Source organism: Myxocyprinus asiaticus, chromosome 21 (assembly GCF_019703515.2).
Source record: "Myxocyprinus asiaticus isolate MX2 ecotype Aquarium Trade chromosome 21, UBuf_Myxa_2, whole genome shotgun sequence".
NCBI classification, from domain to species: Eukaryota; Metazoa; Chordata; class Actinopteri; order Cypriniformes; family Catostomidae; genus Myxocyprinus; species Myxocyprinus asiaticus.
In genome coordinates this window covers 9,254,403-9,274,312 of record NC_059364.1, presented here as the reverse complement: position 1 = coordinate 9,274,312, position 19,910 = coordinate 9,254,403, and the positions used below count along the sequence as shown (strand labels likewise).

At 33.9% G+C, this 19,910-nt stretch overlaps 1 protein-coding gene across 1 annotated transcript in view; it reads left to right on the top strand.

The window, feature by feature from the left end:
* The window catches only part of LOC127412139 (inactive heparanase-2-like), a 94,112-nt gene extending 77,324 nt beyond the window's left edge, over window positions 1-16,788 (top strand). The window contains exons 11-12 of the mRNA XM_051648264.1: window positions 4,061-4,207; window positions 14,116-16,788. Coding sequence (XP_051504224.1) covers window positions 4,061-4,207; window positions 14,116-14,278 — 310 coding nt within the window. The 3' untranslated portion in view covers window positions 14,279-16,788. The remainder of the gene's footprint in view (window positions 1-4,060; window positions 4,208-14,115) is intronic.
* The last annotated feature ends 3,122 nt before the right edge of the window (window positions 16,789-19,910 follow it).

Genomic DNA, 19,910 nt, shown 5'->3' with positions numbered 1-19,910 from the left:
AGCTTCAGTTAATGTTCACATCAACCATCAATATGGGGAAAAAAAATTTGATCTCATTGGTTTCGACCATGGCATGATTGTCGGTGCCAGACGAGCTAGTTTGAGTATTTCTGTAACTGCTGATCTCCTGGGATTTTCACGCACAACAGTCTCTAGAGTTTACTCCGAATGGTGACAAAAACAAAGAACATCCAGTGAGTGACAGTTCTGCGGATGAAAAATGCCTTGTTGATGAGAGAGGTCAACGGAGAATGGTCAGACAGGTTCGTGCTGACAGAAAGGCTACAGTAACTCAGACAAACACTCTTTATAATTGTAGTGAGCAGAACAGCATCTCAAAACGCACAATACGTCGAACCTTGAGGCGGATGGGCTACAACAGCAGAAGACCACGTCAGGCACTTTTTTAAGACTATATTGTTCCTAATAAAGTGCTCAGTATAGTGTAAATTATGCCGTGCCATAATAGTTCATACTGTATGTATGTAAATTGTGTTTTATAGCAAGACAGAAATGACACAATGACCTGTAGCAATATCTCCACATAGACCCTTGTCACTTGAGAATGCACCCATAGTGGAGGATTTTAATGCATACCTGCTCATTCTAAAACACATAAATTAGAGAGTTCAGACAGCCACTCTTTCAGAGTGAGAGCCCATAAAATTTAACAAGTATAAATTGTCAAGAATACGGTGTCTCTTTCTACAGTGTGAGAGGCGTTGAAAGGCACCAGAGGCTCCTGCAGGTGAGAAGGCTGTTTTAGGCGGGGGGAGGGGGAATAAGGGACAATAGGAAGGTCTGTACCCAGGCCAGATAAAAAGTGCCATCATTCCCTTTGATGATTATCTATTACCCCAGAATGATGTGAGCGGGACCTGCCAGCTTTTCACCAGCAGTGTAGGTTTACGGTTCACAGATCGTCGTATCTCTCAGCTCAGTTACAGGTCTGTGTCATTGCTACTACAGGCCCCTGGCTTCAGGATTTCTCCAATAGGACAGACATTTTCCTGCAAAAGTACAGAAATGTAAAATATATATAAAGAAACTAGCTACTTTGGGACTATAGCTTCCCAAACTAAAAGCTAAGAAGCTTAACTACTAAGCTACTAAACTACAGTCAAGCTATTAAAAAGTAGAAAAAGGGAGCTATTTAAATTGAAGCTGTTTAAAACATCAATATCTTTTTAAATTAAAAAGTTCTGCACACTGCTGCATTGTTTATGTATTGATTTGAAATTGCCTGATTAGATAAATTTAAATAATTTTCTTTAAATGTTTTATATATTTACATACTATATATATATATATATATTATTAGGTGTCTTTAACTAATATATACTAACATTAGAACACATACAATACAATGTATTTATTGCGTAACTACATTTTGTTTGTCAGAATTCTCAGAATATTCACATTTGCTGCTGCTGAGGTTGGGGTACTGGTAGGTTTAGGGGTAAGGTTTATGGATAAGGTTAACTGTGTAACTACAGATGTAATTAAATGCAGGTACAATAAATGTAAGTACAATGCAACAACACATATGTACATAATAAGTACATTGTATCAAATGTTTAAGTACATAATAGTTAAAGACACCTTATATAAAGTAGGTCTATATATATATATATATATATATATATGTATATATATACTGTATATATACTTACTGAGCACTTTATTAGGATCACCTGTACACCTACTTATTCATGTGATTCTCTAGCCAGCCAGTCATGTGGCAGCAGTGCAATGCATGAAATCATGCAGACACGGGTCAGGAGCTTGATTTAATGTTCACGTTAACCATCAGAATTGGGAAATAATGTGATCTCAGTGATTTCAACCGCGGCATGATTGTTGGTGCCAGACGGGCTGGTTTGAGTATTTCTGAAACTGCTGATCACCTGGGATTTTCACGCACAACCATCTTTAGAGTTTACTCAGAATGGTGCCAAAAACAAAAAACATCCAGTGAGTGGCAGTTCTGCGCCTTGTTGATGAGAGAGGTCAACGGAGAATGGCCAGACTGGTTCAAGCTGACAGAAAGGCTATGGTAACTCAGATAACCACTATGTACAATTGTAGTGAGCAGAATAGCATCTCAGAATGTACAACACGTTGAACTTTGAGGCGGATGGGCTACAACAGCAGAAGACCACGTCTGGCACTTTATTAGGACCATAGTGTTACTAATAAAGTGCTCAGTGAGTGTGTATGTATATATATATATATATATATATTTTTTAGTTTAAAGGGCCACATTCAAAAACTCATAACATTGCGTCTTATTCATCAAATTGAAAGCACCACAAACAGAAAAAAGTAATCTCCTTAAATGGCATGAAACCCAAAAACAGCTGGTCTACAACTATAACCTATTTACTTCAGTTCATTGCATTTGCTTTGCCTGTGTAGTTGCAAGGTGACATGCTTTGACATTTTCATTATCTATAAACAGGCGTTTTCATTAAATTGGATAATTTTTTATTAACATTACACCCATAAATGTCAACAATAATATTATTTGATTCCCAAAACTCCCTCTGTGGAATGGTGTGCAGACATTCTGGTCTCATCCTTCCAGCCCCTTTCAGCTTTCTTTTTCTATTAGTGGTTAGAATGGCCGGTCAAGCAAGTCCTATACATGTTTTCTGTATCTTAGCTAATCCATCACAACAGTTCTTATAAAAAACAGGCCTCCATTTTTTGGTGCTTTAAGTGGTTTCTCCAGTCTACATTACCCCAAGACCATTCGTTGACATCAAACAAAGGATTGCATGTTTACGTTCCCCATGCGAATGCTGGAAAGGTATTGTTTCAAAGCATAGGACAGTGTTTATCATTTTTCGATCTGTTTGTCTGATCTAATGCGCCCTTCTGGAAAATATCTACCCAAGTTACCAAAGTCTATTAAAACTGAGACACCACATATGTATCACATGACATGTTTTTATTATAAAGTCTTGGTTTGTCTTTTCCTGAGTTTTACCCCATGTTTTTGCCATTTATACGATTGTTACAGTTCCTTAAACTCTACTCACTGCATGGCAAGGTGTAAAGAAGGCCCATGATGCTTATGATTGATGACATTTTTAACAGGCCTTTCTGACCAAAGCTAATCTTTGACCTGTGCTGTTGCCCTTTTACAACACATGGTATTCACTACAGCTGTGTTTTTCTTGCCTTCACGTTAGAATCCTTATTGGATTTTATCATGTTTGCCTAATCATGTTGCCAGATACTTATCTTCAGTTAATATTCCCTAAAGCCTGCTCTTCAGCAGTTTTCTCCTGAAAAGAAGGACCAGTGTGTTTGAGTCACTGTAACATAAGCACAATCATCCAACACATATAAAATTTTTGTTACCCTTGTGAATTTGGGTGGGAGTTAATGCTTTTACAGTTGTTATATGAAAACAATCATCTCTTTTACATGACGTAGTCCCGGGCCTCCCTTGCTTATATACTTCATCATTCGGTTGTATACTGAAATAAAATCACTGGAAGTTTTGGACTCTTATAAAATGTAACACATTGTCTCTTGTAAATGGAATTCTTTGAAAAGTCTTGATGCTTATATCAACATCTGCCAGATTTTGCGAGAAAATAGAATATATATTGAAGTGCATATGGTTAATTAGGAGATTTAGACACGTTTCAGCTTCACTATCTGCCAATATGTCTTTCAAATGGCTTGATTGTGATCTGATGTGATTTTAGTGTATTACATCAGCAGCAAGTAATTAAAACTCTTGAGATTTAACACAGCAGTAGTAATGCAAAAGCACATAATCATTTGACATTTATTTGGCATATTGAGGCTATACTTTTTATCATTGCTTGTGCCCTGCTTTACCTGATAAACTGCAGGAGCATAAAAACTTTGTAAAAGGTTTTGAATCCTTTTACAAATGTAAGCATTGCACAAATTGTTTATTCTATGCTTTCTGACTGTTTACCAAATGTTAAATAAAAATATTTGAAATAATATGAAAACTTTAAGCTAAGTAAGTTGCCGTGTGGTACATTTTTAATGGATTATTTTCACTTCTTTGCAGTCACGAATATGTCAGAGGATCCGTAACAATCTACATCATCAACCTGCATCGCTCACGAAAGAAAATCAAGCTGGCTGGGACGTTACGAAATAAAACCGTTCACCAGTACCTGTTACAGCCCTTTGGCACAGATGGACTTCACTCCATGTAAGTTCATAATCATATTTGACAAACATTCAAGAACAGAGGGAAAACTAAATATGAAATACACAAACATACAGTATGCCATATACAATCTATTTCCAATCTATTTCCAAAAGCATCTCCAATGCCTTTGTTAAAGGGAAACTGATTAATTAAAATGAATTTTGATTAGTTAAATTATTTTACATGGAACTCTTCTTCTTCTAAAAGGATCCATGTTGCATTATTTTTATCAGTGGTTCTCAACTGTTGGGTTTTGATAGGGTTGCAGACAGCAGGGCAAAAACAATGCTAAGTGCAAATAATAAAATGCAACTAACCATAGAATTGTTTATAGTTATTAAATAGGATATTGAAATAAATATGCATATACATTTTTTAAAAAGGAGGAAAAAATGTATCCCATGCTTTTGTTGTTGACTTCAAAGGCTGTGCATCCAATAAAACTCTACTGTATTTTAAGACAAATTCATCTGTCATGTGGTATTATGGCTAATGCTAATGCAGTATCAATGCAAGTGTTTATTCTTATGCTTGTAAGTCACACTTCTGCTGTTGCTTATGCATTTACAAAATTGTCAGTTTATACTTTTATAATATTATACATTATGTAGATAATAATATAAATAATTTATAATAATTTATAGTAATATATTTATATTGTAATATACTAAATTATAATATAACTATAATTATTCTGCAATATTAATACATTTCAAAATTGAACAACAATGTACATATTTATTTTTTTAAGGATAATTATGTTACTTTTGTAAACAATTTTGTTCAGTAATGGGTCGCTACTTGATGTCCAATATAAAATCTGTGTCCTGAACCCAAACCAGTTAAGACCAATGATTTATATATATTTTTTTTTTATAATATTATTATAATAATGGTTAAATTATAGAAATAGTGGTATCACTTTACAATAAAGTTCCATCTGTAAACATTAGTTAATGCATTAGGTATCATAAAATAACAATGACCAATATATTTTTTACAGCATTTATTAATCTTTGTTAATGCTAGGTAATAAAAATACAACTGTTCATTGTGAGTTCATGATAGTTCATAGTGCATTAACTAATGTTAACAAACAACTTTTGTTTTTTAAAATTATATGACTAAATGTTGAAACTAACACAAACCATGATTGCCAAGTATTGTTCATTGTTAGTTCATGTTAACTAATGTTGTTAGCTAATATTAACAGATGGAACCTATAGTAAAGTGTTACCGAAATGCTACTACAACCTCCACTACTACTTCTATTATTAATACTAGTAAGAATATATTAAACCATATTATTATTATCTATATTACCAAAAATATTATGTTATCATTTTATAAATGTAATATTAGCTATCACAGATCTCTGACCCTCATTTAAGAACACAGTTTATGCTTCTGTTCTCAGTTTACTGTAATAATCATCACGGGAGTGTTGTTACTTTACTAAACATATTAACTCAGACTGATCAGAGATAAACCTGCTGCTCTATGACCGTCTACACACACAAAGCTGAGCTAACTGTTTTCTGACAAAATATTCAACTCTTCCACCAATGGAGGATCCCGTTTCACTGGCACTAGCCTAACCAGCTGAATGGCTGTGGAAAGGGCAAAAGAGAGACATGGGTAATAAAAACACAGCACATGGTCCGTTTATCCCCTCAAACTTTTAAATGGGCTATGAGGATTTTCTCTCACCATTTTATGGAGATCTTATTGGTGCTTGCTTGCCTGATAAAGCCAAAGTACAGCTGAAACAAACATGTCTACATTCTTAGCGCCTATCATTACCCCTGTGGTCAAATAAACCAGACTTTGAATTCACCTAGTTGAAGCTTTGCTAGTTATGTTTTCAGCTGTTAATGTGTTCCTGTTCAATGTTTTAAACTATAACCCATTTGTTTATAGTTTTCTATAAACTACAGGTTAGTTTTATCAACCCTGTAGCAGGAATTAATGTTCAAAAATGTGTTATTTCCTTGTACATTAAGTGTGACTCGAGTTTCAATCTCTACATGCTTGTCAGAAATACATTATTTCACTGTTTCACAGATTGTATTTTTACTGTTTTGGCTGTTAAGAAACAAATTTTTCACTAACAACAGACAAAAACACAGTGAGTGTTCTGTTTTGAGTTTTCCACGCCAAGAGCAAAGGATTTTTAAAAAAGTCCATTAAATATAGACAATCCAATTGAATTAGTTTAATAAACCCAGTTTGAACGTTTGAGTGTACAGTGAAGTTCAACTTCCTTTGAGGCAGATGTTGGCAAGAGTTTTGTTAGATGCTTTCAGCTTGAATTTCAACAACTTTTTCTCTACTCTCTAAAAATCTGGGATCCAGAGGGTCACCTCTATATGAGCTTAAGGTCTGTTATTGGGAGTTTAGCGTGATACTTTGAAAACATCACGATTATGTTGTTTATCAGTGAAATAGAACCTCTTTAAACAAGTCTATAGCCTACTTAAATCCTTATGTATTAGGAAAACTGAACAAAGGGTTCTGCTAAAGCAAATGCTGATAAGACAAAAACATAGAAATGAATATTTTGAAGAAGCAGAAAGTGAGCAATCTATCATAGGCCAGTATGAAAACAAACCCATAATCATGCGTGTTTTGACAGACCCATTCCCACGGTTAATAATCTTAAACCGTCCACTTGCCAGGCTTGATATCAATAAATATATGAAAAAAATGACTTTATGTAAAGTGCTCCACACTTCCATCTTTTTCTGATTCCAAAGAAACGTTGGAAAGAAAATTGCTCATAAAGCCCAAAAAACAGATTTCACCTGGGTTATTTTTCCATAAACGCAGTCAATTACTTTCCTCTCATTTCGGCTCTTTTAAGATGGTCCATACACTCATTGGGTTAATTATTCTAGTAGGGCCCTATGATTTCCATGTTAACGTGGAATGTGACAGAATTTGACATGTTTGGATTAAATTAATCTCTAAATGCACAATTAACCAAATTAAAATTGTGATATGCCCTAGTTTGATTAAACAACAAAAGGCTGAGATTTAATTTAACAAATAGCCCACATGAGCTGCATGCTTCAACAGTAAGTGAATGGGAGAAGCAACTTCTTATACACTAACTGCAGTATTAAAGCTGCACTATGTAAGATTTTTTGGTTAAAAATGAACAAATTGCCATTATTGATTAAGTACAAAAACAATCAGTATTCAAAATGATGTCGTTACCTTACCCCAATTCATTTCGGTAAGCCTATAAAAATAATTTGTATTTTGAGCTGTCGGGTCGGATTTGGCGCCAAATCGCTGGCTTATGTCATTCCTCTTTGCGCCATGATGTCATGTCTGTAAACACAGGAAAGAAGTGCCGGCTGTCACGTGTTCTGGCTGAGGATGCTGTTCAGTTCAGTTGGTCACAATCGCACAGTTCAGGATGGCATCACTGCAGTCTGGATGGATGTTTATCTGTTATCCATTTGGCGAAGTTGTTTACCTGCTATATTGCTTGGAATTGTATAAAGTATGTTGTCTGGTAGGGGTAATGCTTTTATGAATCGAACATTACTCGTGTGTTTACTGATCGTGATCCGTTGTCAGGGGAAGTTACTGTGCATGTTTACTAATATGTATGACTTCTGAAATTGACTTCTTGTACATATTACATAAATTGGATGCATCTGAATAAGGTATTTACCCCGTTTTAAGCGGTTCATTTTGCCTGTGGTAGCAAGTTCAACTCATGCAGCTCAAGTGGAGAAATGCCCAACACACTGGATTAATGGATTACATGAATCCATATCTAATATCTACTTTTATTTACAGATTATCCAAATGTTTCTTCTTCTGTTAATATCTTGCAGTATAATTTTTATCATCATATTTTAGTCAACAGTATGCTTTAATAACATAATTTAATAATCTTCATGATGCGCCTTTTTCATCCCATCTTCGTTATCGTTGAAGAAATCAAAAAACATTTCGTCAACGAAGTTTTCATCATTGATTTTATTGACAAGATTAATAATGTAAAAATAATGAACTTTTACATTGAACTCGAATCAGCACTATCACAAGTTTCACCTCTTAAATTGATAATACAATACAATACAAACATTAAAAGTCGATAAAACACTTGAATAATCATATTAAAATATACTTGTAACTGGTGGTGATTCAGGAGAGTCCCCGGTTCTCTATGTAAAAGCACTTTGAATGTTGTGTCAGAAAAGTGTACAATTCATTCATTCAAAATATTTAAATAAGAATGTTGTTTATCTTCATCAAAGCAAGTAATATTTCATTTTTAAATGTTTAATCATATAACATAATTATATCAACATGAAAATAGCACGTTATAACTCCAACTCTGAATATCTTCCAGTTATGATCACACAGGCGATGTCCAGGTAACCTCAAATCATGAGATTCATCCACCAGAGCAGTAGTGTCGAAACACGACTCGCGTAATGTATTCTTCTGCAAATTGCTTGCCATTTTAAATTTCAACCACAGATGTCACTAGAGAGCACAAAGTTACCTAGTGCAGCTTTAACATCAGGTGCGCTCTATGTGTGTATTAATGACAAAGAGCAGAGCACTTTATTCACTGTGAAGCGCATATAATATACTACATTTTTATAATTAAACCATAGCCTTTTGCGGTTTAATAAGCACATTAGCCCATGTAGCAAACTGCTTTTCCGGTGCTGAGAAATAAAGCCGTCAAATACGTCCAAACGGCAAAATAAAAGCGGCAATTAACTAAACTTGTGAAATTGTAAAAAATGCGGCAGAAATATAAAATGTAATATGTCAATGTAATCAATGTCATATGTCTACTGCAATCAATTTAGTAATAATAGTAGTAATAATAATGATAAAAAATAGTATAATAATAATAATTATATTTAAGCAATATCTTAAGCAAGAGTTTCATCACTGCTTTCATTAATACTGTGATACTATACTGTGCAGCACTGCATTTGACCCAATAAATAAACAAATAAAATAATAATAATAATAATAATAATAATAATAATAATAATAAACTAACATTTTGGGTTTTGGATGGTGATGTGAGGATCAGTATAGATGCTCTTCATTTAATAAAAACAATTATGCAGTGGTATGTTGAATAGAAATTGTACTGTTTTCAATTGATTAAAATTCTGTGAATCAATTTGATTAGACGGTTTTTTAATGATAAAATGTAATTAAACTTTAAAACCCGTAATTCGGAGAAAATGAAACGGAAAACACGGAATTTGGGAAAAATAAAACAGAATTTTGAAAAAAACGAAACGGATTTCATAGGGCCCTAGTCTAGTGAATACCGCTATATATTTTTTTCTCTGGAGTCAGAAATGTTGAAACATGCAGAATATTTGTCTCTTCAGAAATGCCCGCAGCTCCATATGGCCCGAATCAGTGTGTTCCACACCAAATTCAGTAAGTAACATATACAGGCAGACTATAAAGTTACTCATGACGCATTCCAATGCTTAAATCCTCTGTAACGCATATGCAGGGAAATTAAATGCTCATTTTGTGGGGTCACACTTAAACACTCTCAGACTCGACAGAGTTGCTGTTTTCAAAGTTATAATTTTCCCCACAATGTTTAGTGAATCTGTCCTCAGTTGTCTCATGTTGTGCATCATATTTCTCTCATTCAAAAACTAAAGAGAAAGAGAGTTAGAGGTATTCAGAAGGCTGGGTACAGTAATCTGACATTTACTAATTTAGCAGATTATTTCATCTAAATAAGGTATGCTACAATAAGCGATCAATTCTAAGGAAACAGTCAAATTAAAAGTGCTGCAATGCAAAGTTCCTATATTGCCTGGAAAAGTACAAGGTTTGAAATTGTTCACTTGTACCACTGTAGCATTTTCTGGTTTTCTTAGGAAATGAAATGAAATGTTAGCCCTTCACATTGTAAACTTCAACTTTAATGTGCTTTATCATTTCTAGCACTGGTCATTATTCAATAATTCAATAATAATAATTAAATAGTAAATATTTAAACTCAGTAGTCGTGAGTTAAATTAGTTGAAATATATTCAAGAATGCTATCTATATGTATGTATATGTATATCTATTCAAGAATGTTATAATACTATTAGATGTGTAAAGTCTTTTAGAAAATAGATATATGTGTACCTGTATTAACATCAAAATCTCAATTTAGAAGTGACTTTTGCTATAGTATCTCACCAAAATTATTAAGTTATAATGATAATTTTATATAGCTCTTTACAGTTTAAAATACAAAAGCACATAAAAAGGATACATCAACACATGATACAACAATACAAATAAGTGTAAATAGAGACATACAAAATATTAATAGTGTTGTGTATCAGATACATTGTAATCAAATAACATTTGAATTATCATATAAATTATCAGGAACATGTTATATAGTTACAGATATTCTATATATTATTTATATATTACAGATATTACAGCTTAATTTTCTGTTAAAGCATAATTTTCTGTAAAGCGGCTTTGAAACGATGTGTGTTGTGAAAAGTGCTATACAAATAAAAATGACTTGACTTGATATAGTTCAAGGACACTCTTGAACATTCTTATATTTATTTATCTGACCTAATAAGATCCATCAGGCTCAGCAGTCTGACAGATCAGTTCCACCATGTGAAAATGACTATTTGAAACTATTATGTACATTAAAATCTGATGCAATGTTAAATTAATCATATAATCTTAAACTCAAATCTGGTAGTTACGTTTCTTTAACGTGATATAAACCCATTATTATACTGTTGGCTTTGGAACAACCAAAAAAATAGCTAACTGACCTAAACCCTGGATTACACCCAGTAACAGAATCCTCTTCCCAAAGTCTTATGAAAAGCTGGTGTATTTTAGATAAGTGCGCTTAGAGTGAAGGTACATAAACTACCAGTCAAAAGTTTGGATCTACTCATTCTTTATCGTTACTATTTTGCACAAAACAAAAAAATTATAATAAATAAAATTACGTTTTGTTAGGTAAAGAAATCAATGCACACAAAAAGCTGAAGCATAAACCTTTAGATCGAAAGGTTGTTAGGATCATGAAAAGCATTAATTCAGTCAAGTGTGTCCAAACTTTTCTGACTGGTTATAAAGACGGCATAGAAATGGGGCTGTAGCAAAGTCACCTTTGTAGTTTGTTTTGTATTGGGGTTTTTTTAAGTCTGAAAAGCTATTTAATGATGAAGTGTAATTTTTAGGTTGATCTCAGTGGTGTCTTTGAGTCTGAGAAAGGCATGGAACGTTTTAAACCCAGAGCTACTGTATGATCATCTCTGATGTTTAGGTATCTCTTGAAGAGTTTGCCTTTTCAGGTCATCATATCTCAGACACATACCTACCTACATCTGTAGCCAGGGGCTGAAGCATATGAAACTATCAGTAGACCTTAATTAAATTTACATTATATCTAAAGGAAATGAAGATCTTCCGCTGCAGAGGCCCAAAGCAAAACACCAATGGCTGTGTTCTTACATACCTCTGTCTGCTTTGAATTCCTGAGCGTAAATCCCCCCCGAGGGAAGAGGTAATTGTAAAGATCAGCAATCCCTTGATCCTCACTGTCGTGTCTGATGCGTGCTGTCACACTGTGGTTCAGAAGGCTTTCAGGCCCAGAGCAAACTCAGCTTCCTGATCAGTTCAGACTGTGGCATCCAGTGTTGGGGAGTAACGTGACGCTACTAAGTAATTACAGTAAATCAATTTTTCAGCTGTTTTCAAAATACTGCTAGTAGCCTATGGGATGTCATCCCACCATTGAGCTACTTCAATAAAGTAGATAACGTGAAAAAAATGCTATAACACTTTTTCTGTCGTGTTGCATGCGATAACCAGTAACAATTGTTTTTGTGCAAGGAAAAACATGACACTAATTACTATAAATTGGTACAGTATTGCCCCCTTACGTAGCTGCAGTTATGATAGTAGCTTAGTCTATCTAATAACTTTTTCGAAAGGAAAGCTTGACTGCAGTTTAACTACCTTTATTAGGTGTTTATTTTATTTATTTTTTTTTTTTTGCTTTTTTTTTTCTTTCTACAATGTGTAATTTAGGGCTCCATCTGTTACAACAATAGGCATAATAACCATTTTCTTAGGTTCATGTTCCCTGTTGATAATCATGTATTTTATTTGCTTCTCTTTCATTTGATATATTTTTATTTTGTGGGCCTTTAAAACCAATGACATTGGAATATATATATATATATATTTTTTTTACTCTTTAGTCTTTGGCTTATGAGTGATGGTGAGGAAGATGATGACTAAACTCAATGGCTGTATATAGTTGACTCTTTTACGTTTACTATTTCTGCAGTGGCCATATAATGTACAGTATATTGTGCATATTATGCACATTTTCTGTATGTACAGAATGCCCGGATGACCTACACAATACTACCTTTGTCAAAATATGCAGTATGCTCTGTTGTATACTGCGCTGGGCACTGTACCCCACAATGTATTGACCCTGACCTCCCATTTCCAGTCTGAAGTAATATCCTCCAAGATTTTTTTGTTTGGACTAAATAATTCAGACATAATTGGATTAAAATGCAAAATAACTCTTAATATTTCCAAGATGATAAGTGGATCCCATGTGAAAGAGAATATGAACACATTTAGCATTACAGCATGCAGTGTACACTGTGAAGTATGCAATAAGCAGTATGCCAATATTCCATTCTGACAATAGATCTTGTCTCATCCTAGGGGGTCTCTGGTCTCTCTAGGGTTGATTATGCAGCTGTAGCGCCCTCTACTGCATGTTCAGGGAGTTATCGTTTCTGCAAACACACTTGGCCCTTAAACCATTGTCAGTCCAAAATTTGACTTGGACTGATATTTAATTTAAACTTAATGGCTTATTTAGCTGAAAGCACACTGAAATTAAAAACATTTTGGCAAACTCAAATTATTCAATGAAATGTGGGAAGAGACTTTTAAAGGGATAGTTCACCCAAAATTTTAAATTCTCTCATTATTTACTCACTCTCATGCCATCCCACATGTGTATGACTTTCTTTCTTCTGCAAAACACAAACAAAGATTTTTAGAAGAATATTTTAGTTTTGTAGGTCCATACAATGCAAGTGAATGATGACCAAAACTTTGAAGCTCCAATAAGCACATAAAGGGAGCATATAAGTAATCCAAACGTCTCCGATGATCATGTATAGAGACTGCAATGGCAAGATGTACAATAAAAAAATTACATTTTGGTCTGTTCTCACCCAAAATCAACTGGATCGCTTCAGAAGACATGGATTAAACCACTGGAGTTGTATAGATTACTTTTATGCTGCCTTTATGTGCTTTTTGGAGCTTCAAAGTTTTGGTCACCATTCAGTTGCATTGTATGGACCTACAGAGCTGAGATGTTCTTTTTAAGAATCTTCATTTGTGTTCTGCAGAAGAAAGAAAGTCATACACATCAGGGATGGCATGAGGGTGAATAAATGAGAGAATTTTCAATTTTGGGTGAACTATCCCTTTAATTCTCTTTGCAATTAGTGAAAGCTCTGGTGTGTTTCCTTAATGTGTTGACAGCTGATTAAATGCAGACTAACGTATCTTTATTTTTTCTTTATATATATTATTTTCTCCTCCTTATTGTTATAATCAACATATTGTTTTATGCATACTTGAAGTATTTAAGTTTTTTTTCATGGTCTGTAAGCAATGTAACAATTACTCTTTTTTTTTTTTTTTTTTTTTTTTTGTGGACATTAAAAATACCAATAATTAAAAAAACTAAATTTTTATCTTATAAGGAACAGATGATTGTGTTTGAAGTGGATAGTGTGACATATGATATGTTAATATGATGTCTATCCCATCTCCTACAGGATCATAACACATGTCCATTTGCTCTACAGGTCTGTGCAGCTGAACGGTGAACCTTTGATTATGGTGGACAATGAGACGTTCCCCGAGCTCAAACCCCGGACACTCAGGGCAGGACGAACGATAGCTATGCCACCCGTTTCCATCGGCTTCTATGTCATCAAAAATATTAATGCTTACGCCTGCCGTAGATAACACACACTGACCGACCTCAGATGATCTTCTGTTCAATGCATCAGGCCTTTGTTGCATTCCTCTTATTTAGAACTCCACAGACATGTGGAAAAAAACCCCCGCCCTTCATTCAAGCAAGGGTTGCACTGAATGCCTTTTAACAACATTTCTCCTCTTTTTTTCTGCAAGAGCAGCTTGACTTGTGGAAGTGAATGTATTTTCTGTCAGTTGTTTGTGTTGTTATTGCTGTCATGGCCGTTTTTGTTGTTTGTTGCTTTTGATTTTGGGGGGATATGCCTTACGATTCTTTACTTGTGCACAGCAGACAGATTCGAAACCTGATGTTGAGGATCATCGTAAGCTGAAAACCAAATGCTAATGTCTCTGGATCAAGATTCTTGTTAGTCCTAAAGCAAAATTCCTACCAACTAATCAGATTTTAACGTTGTATATAGGGCTAAGTTTGGGGCTTGAACAAAATTATTTTCAGCCTATAATGTCCCTCGGATTTCAGGGGTAGGTAATGGTTAGGGTTTGAGTTATGAATATGGGACCAACAAAGGATGCTCATCCAGCTAAATCACATTGTGCAGATCTATCACAAATTCATCTGAATTGAATCTAATACTGAGGGCTAAAGCCCTCAGGGCACAGGGCCAAATCTTGATCCCTAGTCTTTTTTCTTCATTACAGCACAGTAAATCTAAACCTCCACTTCTAAGTCTGTGTCATTGTAACATGCAGACTTTCCTACAAGCCCTGGAAGAGGCTTTCTCTTTACTCTTTGCTATATGTGTATTTTTTCTTCAGTTGCTGCTTGATAAAATGTAACTGTATGATAATGAAGAGACTTTGGGAAGGCGCAAATATTTACTAAAACATACTTATATTTTATTGCTTGATTTAAAAGGGATCATATAATACATACAAGTGTCTCTACACACAAGCATCTGGTACAAACACATCTTTATACATTTCACTTCAATATTCATTGGTGCTCTTAGAAATACTGCTCAATTTTGATCATGTTTACATGTTTGATTCCCATTTTAGCTCAGACGATATTAAAGGCCGAAAGGAAGGATAAAGGAGTTTTTGAAGGTACCATTTTTGGTTGATGAAGAATTGTAAATTAAATAGAGTTTGTAAAGGAGCTCAGGAAATTATCTCATTTGTTGTCCATTGGTGTGTTATTCCTTAATGTCCATAATATCTGGTTCGCCATTTGAGCATTATGGCACACATGTACACCACACGTGAGGTCACTTCTCTAAATCAGATTTCTTCCATTGCTATATTCAACACTACTTTGGCCCTAAAAAGTATTTGGAAACTTAATCCACCCTCAAAATATATCAGTGTCATTGCAATAGATAATAAAATATCAAATCAAATGTTTATTGTAAAGAATGATAGCACAAGCACAGATTTTAAGCAAAACTTTTTTATAAAAGAATATTGTTAGATTTTAAATATTAAACAATATATCCTTTTCAAAATGAAGACAAACAATATTTTGACTCTTAGTGGAACAAAAAAATGAGTTAATTGATAGCTATGAAAAGTGGTGTTATTAGAAAAGCCTTTGCATGAAATGCTACTTGGTTTGATATTTTGTTATTTAATGCAGTGAAATTTGTGCATTTTAAGTGTCTAAATACTTTTGTGACAACTGTAAATTATGTGTACAGTGATTCCTTTGTGCTGCTAGCTGACTAATTAATATTAAGCATGATGAGTGACAAATTATTTTGGACAGGTACAAACCTTTTTGTTATATTAATAAATGTACATACAATTAATTTTTGTTTTTTGAATTAAGGTTCCTTGCTCTATAATATTATTTATATAAATTTATATGTGTGGTTATGAGTGTATATATACATACATATTGTGTTGAGAGAAAACAGACTTTTATTTAAGTCATTCCACATTTGCAGATAATTATATTGTACTTTGTGTAAAACATACTACAGAGAGTTTAATCAAGATAAAGGACAGATTTATGTTCAGCAATGAAAATTGTAATTTTATTTCAAATGTATTTTATGTTGATTGGCCACTTATTCACAGTGCGGTTCAGCTTGCAATCCCATCAATAGTGGAAATCAATGTTAAATTGTAAAGCGTGTGTAAAGATTTTTAGAAGAATATTTCAGCTCTGTAGGTCCATACAATGCAAGTAAATCGTGACCAAAACTTTGAAGCTCCAAAAAGCACATGAAGGCAGCATAAAAGTAATCCAGATGACTCCAGTGGTTTAATCCGTGTCTTCTGAAGAGATCCAATTGGTTTTGGGTGTATAGAACACAGCTAGAACATACCACAGCATTCCACTTTTGTTGCTCTCTTTATAATGTTGTTAATGACAGGGTCAATAATGCTGTCTGCATCATTGCATTATCTTACGTTTGGGAGGTTCTGTTGTAGAGATTTCTAAGGTCCTTGATTTTGTGAAATGACTATTTTACGAACAGTTTCCTTCTTTGAATGTGTTTATTGCATATTTGGATTTGTTAATATTTTTTCTGTAAAAGAGCATTATTTTATTATGGAAATGTTTGTGTCTGAATATTATTTTTGTCAAAATATATAAATAAAATATGTTTATTGAAGATCGTTTGCCCATTCACAGTATTTAATATCCCTCATAAGATTCACATCTTATGTAGGTTTGGGGTCTCAGAGTTCCCAATGATTTATGAGAAAAAAGAATAATAGTAAATTCAAATTTAACTTACTTTCCCTTTTAAAAAGATAGTTCACCCAAAAATGAAAATTCTGTCATCATTTACTCATCATTAGTAAATGATATGTTGTTCCATATGGCTTCCTTTCATAGAACACAAAGGCCCCTTTTCCACCTGGTATTAAGATGCATTTCGGGTGATCAGATCTCACCTGACCACATGTGATCAGATCACCCAGGTGAAAATGGGGCCAAAATGAGATGTTATGCCAGACTTACAGCCTCAGTCACCATTCACTTTCATTGTATGGAGAAAAGTGACTAAAACGAACAGAGCCTAACATCTCCTTTTGTGTTCCACAGAAAAACAAAGTAAAACAGGTTTGGAACAACATGAGGATTAGTAAATGGTGACAGACTCTTCATTTTCCAATTGTAATAAATTCCTTGGAACTAATCAAAGCTCATTTTACAGTTAATATTGAAGCTTTAACCCTGTATAATAAAGCTAACACTCTCACAGTGAAATCATAAGGATTTGTACTTTTCTAAATTTGGCTAAGAGGCGGTCACACTAGGCTTTGAGCACACACATTTTTTTCGTACAATGCAACAGACCAGGATATGATGTCACGTGCGAGAACCTCTGGTGTAAGTAAATAATACATCACAAAAAAACAAATAATATATTAAAACTGTTAAAATATATTGTCTACTCACTTTCCTGCAACAATAAAACACGCAGCTTTAAAATACGTATTCTTTGAATTTATCTTCTATTGGTCACACGTCCTCTCATTGTACAAATTCACGGTTCAGAGTTCACCAAGCTTGAACTTTGGTTCGCAACGTTGTACGAAATTTCTTTGCATGAGCTTGCGTTTCCGGTCTGCTGTATTCGGATGCATTTGAATGGGAGTAAATGGAGCGCAAAGTGTAGTGTGACCACCCCTTTCACACAAACAAAATCGTATGAAATCATACGAAATAGCCAACTCCTATAATATGTATGAATTTTCATGGCATCGGGTTGAATAAAGCAAATCCAAATTGACAAGTGTGTAACAGACCCCTTACAGAGGGCTATGGTATAAATACTGACTTCCTATGGCAGACTGATTCATTTTTACAAAAGGATGATATCACTTATCCAACTAAACTTCCATTAAAAATCTATTTTGAATGAGAAATGAAAGCTGTCTAGGTATGAACAATGTATGACCTTTTAAAAGCCTGTCCTAGAGGCTGAATTGTAGTGGTATTCCAGCATATGTTCACCAGTAGGAGATATGAGGACAAAAGCAGGCTAAAAGCTCAGTGATTTAAACGCGGGTCCAGATACAAAGAACAGTAGAAATAAATTGTGACAGTATGCAACTGGTAACCCAAGAGAGAGTGCTTAATATCCCATCAGGTCAGGGGGGAAAAGATGTAACTACTAGTCTTCAAAGGCCCGGCAGGGTCTTCAGCCCAGTGCTCTAAAGTTCACAAAGGGAAAGAGCCAGAGCCAGAGGTTGCAAAATGCACCAGCAGATGTTCCCCTTCCAAAAAGCTTGGAGCAGACTTTGTTGAGGAATAGGTGAAAACTTTGGTGTCGGAGCAGTCCTTTGAACAGTACAAGTTATGGAAACCATTCGCAACTGAATGAGACTGTGGATAAGAGTAGACTCAAGATAGAACAGATTCAGAACATTCTGATCTCTTTTTATCAAAGCTGGTTTAATGTTGTTTTTCTACTTGGCTGTTAGCTGTTATATTATATAGCCATTATGTATTAGAGGGAAAAAAATGATGCTAGAAAGGTTAAGCTAGATTTTTAAAAGTAATATTAAAGAATAAATTATAATGATTCACTAAAACTGAGTTGTAAGTCCAAAATGAACAGATCTAAATATGGGCAACTTCTTGTGTATTTTTTTTTTTTTTTTTTACTTTTGTTATTGGAGTTATTTTATGTAAAAAAAAATAAAAATAAAAAAATAAAATAAAATCTAATGGGAAAAATATCAACACAATGCGTATACCAGATTTAAACGTTAAATAAATATTCCAAGGTAAATACAGGTTAAGCTCAATCGACAGTATTTGGGGCAAAATGTTGACAACCATTATGTTATAACTACAAAAATGAATTTTGACTTTTCTTAAAAAAAAAAAGCAAAAATCTGGGTTGCAGTGAGGCACTTACAATGGAAGTGAATGGGGCCAATCTGTAAACGTTCCAATACTCACTGTTTCAATAGTATAGCCACAAGATGTAAACCATATGTGATGATTTTAGTGTGATAAAATCACTATCTTTTCAGTGTAAAATTATATTCAATTTTAAAACTTAATTCGACAATGATGTAACGCTTTCAACCCTAAATCGCTTAAATGACCATAAAAACGACAATTTAAACAACTTTACAGCTAAACTTATACACAAGTTTTAACAGAAGAATTAAGTGATTTTACACTTCACACTTCTGCCTTTAAACCCTCCAAAAATTGACCCTTATTTACTTCCATTGTAAGTGCCTCACTGTAACCTCAATTTTTGCTTCTTCTTTTTTTAAAAGAAAAAGAGGGACAAGACAAAATACATTTTGGTGGTAATCAAAATTATGCCACAAATGCTGTTGATTGCGCTTAACTTGTATTGAACCCAAAATATTCCTTTAAATCCCTTTTGTTTATGTCAGTAAACAAACTTAGAGTCTCTCATACCCCAAACAGAAATTGAAGGATTTAGAGTATACAAATATCAAATAATAGACTAATGTTTGGACTTTTAAGAGTCCTATACAGGACAGTATATGCATTACATATGTACAATGTCCTATGTATAAATTATACAGTATAGCCATGTGAGATGCATTAGCCTATATATTTGGAGCAAACAAACAAACAAAAAAAATTCCACAATGACCAGATGCTGTCATTAAACTACGATAAATAATTCCAATTAACAGCACTAATCTA